Source organism: Erythrolamprus reginae, chromosome 7 (assembly GCF_031021105.1).
Source record: "Erythrolamprus reginae isolate rEryReg1 chromosome 7, rEryReg1.hap1, whole genome shotgun sequence".
In the NCBI taxonomy this organism is placed as follows: domain Eukaryota; kingdom Metazoa; phylum Chordata; class Lepidosauria; order Squamata; family Dipsadidae; genus Erythrolamprus; species Erythrolamprus reginae.
In genome coordinates, this window is record NC_091956.1 from 14586430 (window position 1) to 14598467 (window position 12038).

General features: G+C 41.5%; 1 protein-coding gene across 8 annotated transcripts in view; it reads left to right on the top strand.

Annotated features, from left to right (window-relative positions):
* APBB2 (amyloid beta precursor protein binding family B member 2) overlaps positions 1–12038 on the top strand; it is a 152269-nt gene that overhangs the window by 80756 nt on the left and 59475 nt on the right. For 4 of the 8 annotated variants that reach the window (XM_070757029.1, XM_070757030.1, XM_070757028.1 and 1 more), the window contains exons 5-7: positions 2845–2907; positions 3285–3370; positions 6466–6526. In XM_070757029.1, coding sequence (XP_070613130.1) covers positions 2845–2907; positions 3285–3370; positions 6466–6526 — 210 coding nt within the window. The remainder of the gene's footprint in view (positions 1–2844; positions 2908–3284; positions 3371–6465; positions 6527–12038) is intronic. The other 4 variants (XM_070757035.1, XM_070757034.1, XM_070757031.1 and 1 more) reach the window with 1 other exon arrangement.

The window sequence follows — 12038 nt, forward strand, 5'->3', positions numbered from 1 at the left end:
TTGGTAAATCCATAGTAACTGAATTTAAACATGCCTGGGATAAACTTATATCCATCCTAAGATAAAATACAGGAAATAGTATAAGGACAGACTAGATGGACCATGAGGTCTTTTTCTGCCGTCAATCTTCTATGTTTCTTAAAAAATAAACATATCAGTGTTCTGATCAAGGATTCCACAAACCATGAAACAGACTCCTATTATTAAGTTACTGTGAATTGTTCTCATTCACATCCAGCAAAGTCTTTTCAACGGTGAATTTACAGTTATGGACCCCCAACCATAAGTCTAGCACCAATTCTCCCAACAGAGCTGTAAGCTGATTGGCAGGATGGTCAGAGGGACGCCCCCATTGTAAACGCCTAATTGGTGGGATTGTAAAGTTAGGTTCCAAGGTACCAGAGTAGAAGCTTTAGTTCCTACCACCATGGGAAATTGGTCTTTGGTGACCCCTGTAAAATGGTCGTTCGACCCCCAAAGGGGTCCCGACCCCCAGGTTGAGAACCACTGCCCTGGAGGAACATTGTCCATGGGGTTGCAATGGGTCAGACACAACTTTGCAACTAACAACGACAAAATTGAGGCCTACGTATATTAAGTTAATAATTTTTTTTCCCTATGCGTTCATTCCTGCAGAGAAGAGAGTAGGAAATTTGTTCCAAAGATAATATTCATCTGGGTGAGGAACGAGAATAACGGAGCATGTATGATTATGAAACCGTCTCTTAAGATAATCAATTGATTGTCTTCTGTCAAGTCCCCTGGACAAATTCTTGCCATATTGCTATATAGGGCCTGTGGCACTGAGGAACGTCCATTATTTGGGGAGACAAGTTAATTTAAGTTGTCCCCAGGGAAGTAGCTTTGATTTGCTTTGAAAGAGTGGAGTAGCCTAATGGTTTGACCTCATTCTTGTTCAAATTGCATTTTTTGCAATTCCGTTTGTAGGATGCAATTTGGCAGGAGACGTAATCAGGAAAAGGGGGGACATGATCGAAACATTTAAATATGTTAAAGGGTTAAATAAGGTCCAGGAGGGAAGTGTTTTTAATAGGAAAGTGATTATTGTTGTTGTTATTATTATTGTTATTGTTGTTTTGTTGTTGTTATTGTTAATAATAATAATAATAATAATAATAATAATAATAATAATAAAAAATATGCTTTTCTAAACAACTGCCCTTGTGTATTCACGCTGATTACGTCTTACTGAAAGAGTAGTAGATCCTTGGAACAAACTTCCAGCAGACGTGGTAGATAAATCCACAGTCACTGAATTTAAACATGCCTGGGATAAACATCTATCCATCCTAAGATAAAATACAGGAAATAGTATAAGGGCAGACTAGATGGACCAGGAGGTCTTTTTCTGCCATCTATCTTCTATGTTTCTATGTAATAAGAAACCATGATTAATCCTAAAGCACAGCTTTGGAAAAGACCACCATGGCTTAAAACAAAGCAACATTCAGTTGTGTTAGAATGATTGTCAGGAAAAGAAAACCTACTCTAAATAAAAGCAGTTCCCTGTGTTTTTGCTGATCTCCAAGGGGTCTGTTTGGAAATCTTTGGGACATTTTGTTCCTCTACTTTCAAACGTCATTGTATTTGGGGGCTGGCTCAGAGACAAGCTTCAGTTTTAACACCTCTTCAAAAAAACGTGTTTGCCAGACGTTTGATTGGCGCTTAGCAACTTACCGATAAAAATTGGCACTTACCAAATTTTGGGGGGCCCAGGAGTAATCACAGCCATGGGAATTGTAGAGAGCATTGTGTTCTGTTTTGGTTGCCTAGAGCAGTGATTTTCAACCTTTTTTGAGCCGCGGCACATTTTTTACATTTACAAAACCATGGGGCACAGTTGGCGGGGGGGGGGGGTGGCTAAAAAAAGCTTGGACAAAAAAATTCTCTCTCTTCCTCCCTTTCGCTCTATTTCTCTCTCCCTCTTTCTCTCCCTTCCTCTTTTTTTCTCTCTTCCTTCTTTCCTCTTTTTTGCTCTTTCTCTTTCCCTCCCTACCTCCCTCTATGTCTTTCTCTCTCCCACCTTCCCTCCCTCCCTCTCTCTCTCTCTCTTTCTTTCTTTCTTGCTCTCTTGCTTGCTTTCTCTCTTGTTCTCTTTCTCTCTTTCTTTCTTTCTTTCTTTCTTGCTCTCTCTTGCTTTCTTTCTCTCTTGTTCTCTTTCTCTCTTGCTTTCTTTTTCTCTCTTTCTTTCTTGCTCTCTCTCTTGCTTTCTTTCACTCTTGCTTTCTTTCTATCTCTTTCTTTCTTTCTTGCTCTCTCTCTTGCTTTCTTTCTCTCTTGTCCTCTTTCTCTCTTGCTTTCTTTCTCTCTCTTGCTTGCTTTCTCTCTTGTTTTCTTTCTCTCTTGCTCTTTCTTTCTCTCTTTCTCTTTCTCTCTTTCTCTTGTTTTCTTTCTCTGAGCTTCGCGGCACACCTGACCATGTCTCGCGGCACACTGGTTGAAAAACACTGGCCTAGAGAAGCCAAACAGAACAAATCTTTTAAAATTGCCGGAACCTTAAAATGAAAAGCAAACCTTTCGATTTGCTCTTTCCTTGAAACCGATTGAGAACCGGATCGGTTTTAAGCTTCCCGAAAGGTTTTGAGCCTCGCTCTTTGAGCCAGCTCTGCTTTGCCGTAAAATTATAATTCCCGTCAAATTTAAGGTGTGAAGTTCCCTAACCCAGTCTTTAAATATCGGTGCTAACAAAGGTGTTCTGTGTTTTTCTTCCCTTCCTCTCTTCCCTTTCTACGCCCTTCCTGTTTATTATGTTGTCTTTTTTTAAAAAAAACCAAACAATTTGCTTCTTCCCACGTGAATATATATGTATACGCATATATCTAGAAACAGCCGTGGAGCGATTTTGCGGTGCTGAACGGGGGAAAGATTAATAGTGACATTTGGAAGGCAAGTACCTCGGTCAGATTTCAGAAGAGCTTTCGACACTCATTTCAGCTTTTATTTATTTTGATTTTATTTTTATTTTTTTTAAAAAAAACAATGTGGTCTGCCTTTTGCATGGCTGTAGCTGTACGGCTATTCTCACAAATATCACTCACGATAACAAAACCAGGCAAATGAATGTGAGCTTTGCCAAGCCAAAAAAACCCCACGCGCTCCCTAAACCTGATCCCAAATTTGCTCATTTGTCATTCCCTCCCCTCTTAACAATTGTGCTGTGAACAGTGCATGCCTGCTTGTATGTCCGCCGAGCATCGTTGTCGTTAGAAGGGAGAGGAGCTGTCTTAAGTGGGCTTAACGCACCGTTTTTCGTCCTTCTTCAGGACCTTCACGCCGCCACCGTGAATCCAGACCCCAGTTTGAAAGAGTTCGAAGGGGCCACCTTGCGATACGCTTCCCTGAAGCTCAGGTGAGAAAGAGGGAAGGGTGGGCGAGGACAACAAACCACACATTTAATTCAGTACAGTGGTACCTCATGATACGAACATAATTGGTTTCAGGAGGAGGTTCGTAAGGTGAAAAGTTCGTAAGACGAAACAATGTTTCCCATAGGAATCAATGTAAAAGCAAATAATGAGTGCAAATCCTTCAGGAAAATCCCTTTAGAAGGGAGGCGAACAGAGGGCAGGGAGGAGCAGCTAAAGGGGGCGGGTGGAAGAAGCAAGGCTAGTCTAAAGGGTGAGTGGGAAGGAAGAAAGGCAAGGGGGGGCACCCCTCCCTTTTCTTTCTACAAAAGACACCCTTTCAGTGCCTGTGGCTGTTCTCTGCAAAGTTTTTCCTCCTCCAAGCCGCCCCTCCCTTTTCTTTCTTCAAAAGACACCCTTCCAGTGCCTGCAAGCACGCTGTTCTACTTTTGTTAATGCAAAGTCTTTCCCCCTCCAAGCCACCCCTCCCTTTTCTTTCTTCAAAAGACACCCTTTCAGTGCCTGCAAGCACGCTGTTCTCTGCAAAGTCTTTCCTCCTCCAAGCCGCCCCTCCCTTTTCTTTCTTCAAAAAAGGGGGGGAAAAGAAACCCTTTCATCCCAGCAGCAGCGGCTTGGGTTCGTAAGGTGAAAATAGTTCGGAAGAAGAGGCAAAAAAATCTTAAACACCGGGTTCGTATCTTGAAAAGTTCGTTAGAACAGGCGTTCGTAAGATGAGATACCGCTGTATTGGGGTCCTACCTGAACTGGCGGGGGTGGGGCATTCCGGTAGGGAAAATGTAGTTGCGCATGCCGCTCCGGGTAACTGGCGGGCAGTCCTGTGCATCGGAGTGAGATTTAGCAAAAAATCCACCAAATCTCACACATGTTTACATCCCCTCGTGAGATTTTGCAGGAAACAAAATCTCCCGAGAGGATGCGCAGGCATGTGAGATTTTGGTGGGTTTTTTCTGCGCATGCGCAGAAGCAAGGAATCTGTCGCAATTTCTCGCGCGCCCACATCCTGTCCCGGGATTTTGCTTCCTGTGCATATGCAGGAGCAAAATCGCACCCCAGGGTTGTGGAGCTTCGCAGGAAGTGCACCAGTAGCGGCGGTAAGTGGAATCTGCCCCTGATTTAATTCCAGTTAAGATGATTTAAGTCAGAGGTGTCAAACGGGATTTCATTGAGGAGCGTCGCATCAGGGTTGTGTTTGACATTGTGGGGCCCAGGAAAGGCGTGTCCAGATTGACATCTCTCGTTTTGGGGGCGCCTTGGCAGGGGCACGGCGAGCATGGTTTTGTTGCGCTGCAGGAGGCTTTAATGTACAAGGGTCACATGTAAAGGTATAAAAGATGTAATGCCGGCACCTTTCCAGCCCAGCCTGTGTCTGATTTGAAACTTCTTTCTTTCTTTCTTTCTTTCTTTCTTTCTTTCTTTCTTTCTTTCTTTCTTTCTTTCTTTCTCTTTCTTTCTTCTTTCTTTCATTCTCTTTCTTTTCTTCCTTCCCTCCCTCCCTCCTTCTTTCTTTCTTTCATTCTCTTTCTTTTCTTCCCTCCCTCCCTCCTTTCTTTCTTTCTCTTTCTTTTCTTTCCTTCCCTCCCTCCCTCTGTCTTTCTTTCTTTCTTTCATTCTCTTTCTTTTCTTTCTTTCTTTGTTCTTTCTTTCATTCTCTTTCTTTTCTTCCTTCCCTCCCTCTTTCTTTCTTTCTTTCTTTCTTCTTTCTTTCATTCTCTTTCCTTCCTTCCCTCCCTCCCTCTTTCTTTCTTTCTTTCTTTCTTCTTTCTTTCATTCTCTTTCTTTCCTTCCCTCCCTCCCTCCCTCCTCTTTCTTTCTTTCTTTCTTTCTTTCTTTCTTTCTTTCTTTTCTATGCCACCCCTGTATGAGGACTCGGGGCAGCTTACAACATATAAAAACAGTAGGTTACAATAAATTAAATCCAATTAAATTAAATTAAATTTACATAAACTATCTAAAATCCCTAGTTATATTAAAATCAAACACACCTATTCATGCAGCAACCATGCAATCATTTGTTGGCCAGAGGCTGGGATCTAATGCCTCCAAGCCTGGTGCCATAGATAAGTTTTCAGGTTCTTACGAAAGGCGAGGAGGGTGGGGGCAGTGCGAATCTCCAGGGGGAGCTGGTTCCAGAGGACCAGAGCTCCCACAGAGAAGGCTCTTCCCCTAGGCCCCACTAAGCGACATTGTCTAGTTGACGGGATCTGGGAAAGGCCGACTCTCTGGGACCTGACTGGTCGCTGGGGCAGAAGGTGGTCCCACAAGTAATCTGGCCCGATGCCATGTAGGACTGTATAGGTCATTACCAACACTTTGAATTGTGCCTGGAAACCAATCGGCAATCAATGGTGGTCGGGCAGTAGCAAAAGCAAGTAGGATGCTTGGCTGCATAGCTAGAGGTATTACAAGCAGGAAGAGGGAGATTGTGATCCCCTTACATAGAGCGCTGGTGAGACCACATTTGGAATACTGTGTTCAGTTCTGGAGACCTCACCTACAAAAAGATATTGACAAAATTGAACGGGTCCAAAGACGGGCTACAAGAATGGTGGAAGGTCTTAAGCATAAAACGTATCAGGAAAGACTTAATGAACTCAATCTGTATAGTCTGCAGGACAGAAGGGAAAGGGGGGACATGATCGAAACATTTAAATATGTTAAAGGGTTAAATAAGGTTCAGGAGGGAAGTGTTTTTAATAGGAAAATGAACACAAGAACAAGGGAACACAATCTGAAGTTAGTTGGGGGAAAGATCAAAAGCAACATGAGAAAATATTATTTTACTGAAAGAGTAGTAGATCCTTGGAACAAACTTCCAGCAGACGTGGTTGGTAAATCCACAGTAACTGAATTTAAACGTGCCTGGGATAAACATATATCCATTGTAAGATAAAATACAGGAAATAGTATAAGGGCAGACTAGATGGACCATGAGGTCTTTTTCTGCCGTCAGTCTTCTATGTTTCTATGTTTCAATGCAGTCTGTGGAGTGTTGGAGAAACATGGGCACGCCTAGGAAGGCTGCATTTTGTACGATTTGTCATTTCCGAACCCTCTTCATTATCCTCTTTCTCTTCCACAGAAATGTCCCGCAGTGTGACGAAGACGATTCCTGTAGCATCAACAGCGATCCGGAGGCTAAGGTCAGTCAGACTAAAATACAAGTGTGACCCACGGTTGAACCCAACCTTTCGGGTCGATAGGTGAGGCGGCGGTACTGCGGAATTTTGCCCTGTTTCTATATGACCTGGAATCACTATGGTGGTTATGTTAGTCGCGCGATTGTTCAGTGAATCTGTCTTCCCCGTGGACTTGGCTTGTCCCAAAAGGGACCACGTGACCTGTGGAACGTTGCAAGCCGTCATAAGTATGAAGCCGTTGCCAAGCGCCTGAATTTTGATTGTGTAACCATGGTGGGGAGGCGGATGCTGCAACGGTCATAACTGTGAAATCCGGTTGTTAGTTATTTTTTTTCGGCGCCGTCGTAACTTTCAAACGGTCACTAAATGAACGGTTGTATGTCGAGGACTCCCTGTGTTCTCTGACGTAGGGTTAAGCTCCCTTGTTGTTTTACACTGGCGCAAATTTTTTAGCAATCAGGGCGTGACATGGTAAAAGCACCCCATTTTGATAATAAGAATAATTATTCAGATAGTTGGAACTGCAGGAAAAACAATTACTGGCAACCTGCCTTCCCTTGAGGACCTGTATAGTGCACGAGTCAAAACGAGGGCCGTGAAAATATCTACAGACCCTTCACATCCTGGACATAAAAACTGTTTCAACTCCTACCCTCAAGACGTCGTTATGGGACCGTGATGTGTACCCATGACACAGATGCCCAAATTCTATTCTATTATTTTCTATTCTATTCCATTCCGTTCCATTCCATTCTATTATTCTGTTCTGTTCCAGGTCCAGTCCAGTCCAGTCTAGTCCATTATTCTATTCTATTCTATTCCATTCCATTATTCTATTCTTTTCTGTTTTATTCCATTCTTCTGCTCCATTCCGTTCCATTCCATTATTCTGTTCTGTTCTAGTTCCAGTTCCAGTGCAGTCCAGTCCAGTCCATTATTCTATTCTGTTCTATTCCATTCCATTTCATTCCAGTCCATTATTCTATTTGTTCTGGTTTCTGGTAGAAGTTTAGTAATTACAAATAACTCTCATTAAATGCATCATTTCATGAATACAGTAGTCCCTCGCTATACCGCGCTTCACCTACTGCGGCTTCACTTCATCGCGGGTTTCTGAGGAAGTCGATCGGCAGATTTAAACAGCCCGCCGAACTCGATCGGCAGGGTTTTTTTTTTTAAAAAAATGTAAAATTGTAAATACTGTATTTAAATACTGTATCTAAAATCAATACTGTGTGGGAAGGGTTTATAAACACTTAAAACAATGAAAACTTACCAAACAATTACAATATAAATACTTAAATAAGTACTGTCAGTCGATAAATTCCCCATCGCGGATTTCACCTATCGCGGCCAGGTCTGGAACGTAACACCAGCGATAGGTGAGGGACTACTGTAAAGCAATTCCGTTTATTTCTCTGCTCTCTTGTACTTCAACATATTCCAGACATCAATCGGTCTGTTATCTCTCTTCTAGCCGCATTCCTCGCATTCCTTTTCCTGCTTCACTTAGACAAGATTATTTCCTAACTACATAGCTATAAAAAACAGCAGCACTGACTAAATACAATACAAAATACTTTGGCTTACTTTAGCGTGGTGAAAAAACCCCTCCATATTCCTTTTCAGCAATGTTGAAACTCCACCCTTCTTCTCCACTAGCCCCCTGACGTGCCAAATACCTCACTACAACATTTAACCCTTTCCTCTCCTTAATATCTTCTTCCAGACCTTTGCTCTCTACGTTTCTGAATCCTTCTGAATTTAGGGTTAACCCAGCGTGCGTCTGATTCTTCTTCGCTAGATCCTGAACTCATAGCCCCATCCTGTGGCTGGCCTCCCACCTGTTCTACTACCTGTAACCCCGGGGCCCCCACTACTTCATAAACACTATCTGAATCTGAGTCCTCAATATCTTCATCATCCTCCAACTGATCAAGAGTATGTACAACACTATTCTATTCTTTTCTATTCTATTCTATTCCATTCTTCTGTTCCGTTCCGTTCCACTCCATTATTCTATTCCATTCCGTTCCATACTTCCCTTCCCTTCCAATCCATTCTTTTCTGTTCTTTTCTATTCTATTCCACTCTGTTCCATCCCGCATGATATTCGGCTTCTGCGCATGCGCCGCAATCGAAATCTCACGTGAGGATGCTTGGAAACAAATTGCCAAAAAAATTCCTCGTGTGAGATTTTGCTTGCGACCCATGTGCAGAAGCCAAATCTTGTGCTGGCGCCAGTCATAGAAAGCACACTTGTAGCGCCGAATACGAGCAGCCCTTCACTGTTCACTGCTCTATATGAATATATGTTTATATAAAAGACATTCAACATACTTTTCAACCATCCGGTTGACCCTTGACTTCTACAGCCTATCACTAACACATAGTTCTCCTATATATCTTTTATATATATACCTTTTGCTTAAGTTTGTGTATTTACTTCTTGTCTAGTTTTTATTTATTTATTTAGTTAGTTAGTTAGTTAGTTAGTTAGTTAGTTAGTTAGTTAGTTAGTTAGTCCAATACATAATACACATTGAAGAGAATAGATATGTAATAATATAAATAAAGAAAAGAATAGAAGAAAAGATATAAAAGTATAGGTGAACATATTTGAAAGGAAGAAAAGATAAATGAGATAAGGAGAGACAATTGGACAGGGGACGGAAGGCACACTGGTGCACTTATGCACACCCCTTACTGACCTCTAAGGAACCTGGAGAGGTCAATTGTGGATAGTCTAAGGGAAAAATGTTGGGGGTTAGGGGTTGACACTACTGAGTCAGGTAATGAGTTCCATGCTTCGACAACTCGGTTGCTGAAGTCATATTTTTTACAGTCAAGTTTGGACCGGTTAATATTAAGTTTGAATCTGTTGCATGCCCTTGTGTTGTTGCGATTGAAGCTGAAGTAGTCATTGACAGGTAGAACGTTGCAGCATATGATCTTGTGGGCAATACTTAGATCGTGTTTTAGGCGACGTAGTTCTAAGCTTTCTAGACCTAGGATTGATAGTCTGCTTTCGTAGGATATTCTGTTTCGAGTGGAGGAGTGAAGGGCTCTTCTGGTGAAGTATCTTTGGACATTTTCACGGGTGTTGATGTCCGAGATGTGGTATGGGTTCCAGACAGATGAACTGTATTCAAGGATGGGTCTGGCAAAAGTTTTGTAGGCTCTGGTGAGTAGTGTGAGATTGCCAGAGCAGAAGCTGCGTAGGATAAGGTTGTATTAAAACAAAAAAAACTAAGTTATTTCTGGATATATCAGGTAATATATTTCTTCAGATCTTTATATCTGTTCAACAACTGGTATATTGTTCCAATCGTTGGCATTTAATTGCATCTTTACATGTTTTTTTGAATGGCATTTACAGCCGCATCATATCTCAAAGCTTATAGATGCTCTCAAATTAAAACGGTTTTGGAATTGCTCATTTGGCGGCAGTTCAGGGAGAGAGTCACAAGATGGCAGCAACGCTAAAGGAAACGCTAACAAGAATTAACGTTACTGGCGCTTTTAAAAGTAAACATTAATCTTTGCATTAGTTCTGCTCCAGAAAGGCAATGCTTTTAACCACCGATTAATATCCAATATCATCGTACCGATACACTTAGCATACGTATTTATTGATTCAACCTATTGTTTTTATAGAAATAAATAAATATTTGATAGTGCCATAGCCAAATAATAAAACCCGATTTTTTTTTACAATGGTCCATAAATACTTCTGATCGGATTTTTTTTTAATAACAGGGAAAATGGTTATTCTGTCTGAAAAACAAAATGAATCAATACAGATTGTCCTTGCCTTGCGACCATAATCGAGTCCAAAATTTATTTTATTTTATTTATTTATTTATTTATTTATTTATTGGATTTATTGGATTTATTTATTTATTTATTCATTCATTCATTCATTCATTCATTCATTTATTTATTTATTTATTTATTTATTTATTTATTTATTTATTTATTTATTTATTATATTTGTATGCCGCCCCTTTCCGTAGACTCGGGGCGGCTCACAACATAATAAAACAATTCATAACAAATCTAATAATTTACAATTTAAAATTTAAAGTAGTTAAGAAAACCCCGTTTTTAAGCAGACAAACCTACAAACATACCATACATAAATTATATAGGCCAGGGGGAGATACTGTATCTCAATTCCCCCATGCCTGACGACAAAGGTGGGTTTTGAGGAGTTTACAAAAGGCAAGGTGGGTAGGGGCAGTTCTAATCTCTGGGGGGAGCTGGTTCCAGAGAGTCGGGGCCGCCACAGAGAAGGCTCTATTTTATTTATTTATTTATTAGATTTGTATGCCGCCCCTCTCCGCAGACTCGGGGCGGCTAACAACAATGATAAAAAACAACATGTAACAATCCAACTTAATAAAACAACTAAAAACCCGTATTATAAAAACCAAACATACACACAAACTTACCATACATAACTTGTAATGGCCTAGGGGAAGGAATATCCTAACTCCCCCATGCCTGGCGACAAAGGTGGGTCTTGAGTAATTTGCGAAAGACAAGGAGGGTGGGGGCTGTTCTAAATGAAACATTTGCTGAAATGGGTTTTGCTCTTGTTTTATGACTATTCTTGCCGCACTTATTAAGTAAATCACAGCTGATTTAGTAACACAGTTACTAAATAAATGTGAATCAGTTGACCTAGCAGACGGGGGTCCCTATTTACCGCCACTACTGGTGCAATGCATGCGCAGCTCTCTGTGACCGTCGGGCGCGCGTCCCAGCAAGATTTGGCTCCTGCACATGCACAGGAAGTAAAATCTCACAACGGGATGTGTATATGTGTGATATTTCGGTAATTTTTGGTGATTTTTTTTGCTTCCGCACATGTGTGGAAGCAGAAAATCGCCAAAATCTCTCTCACGCATCCTATTACAAGGATTTGCTTCCTGCGCATGTGCAGAAGCCAAATCTCACTGGGATGCCCATGCGTACCTTCGGTACACAGTGTATACCGCACACTACCGGTACGCAGTGTGGCCCATACCGGATAGCAACCCAATACTGCTAGGGACACAGCAACGGTCCTAAGTATGAACCAGCCGCCAAGCAACTGGAGCTTGGTCACGGGGGCTGTAAAAAACGGTTGTAAGTCACATTTTTCAGCTATGTAACTTTGGGAGGTCGCTAAGCGAACTATTGTAAGTCGAGGACTATTTTAAATCAGGGGTCTCCAAACTTGGCAACTTCTAAGACTTGTGGACTTCAGCTCCCAGAATTCCCCATGCTGCCTGGGGAATTCTGGGAGTTGAAGTCCACAAGTCTTAAAGTTGCCGAGTTGAAGATTTCTATTCTAAGGAGATTGGAGTCCTGAAACATTTTATTTCTTGAAAAGTGTATCTATCTATATAAAAGCCAAATACCACTCACTCATACGAAATCTGTGAGAGCTGTAAAGCCTACAAATTTGAAACTTGGCACATATATTCCTCTTGGCTTACAGGTGTTCACTAAGAAAGGACCATCAGAT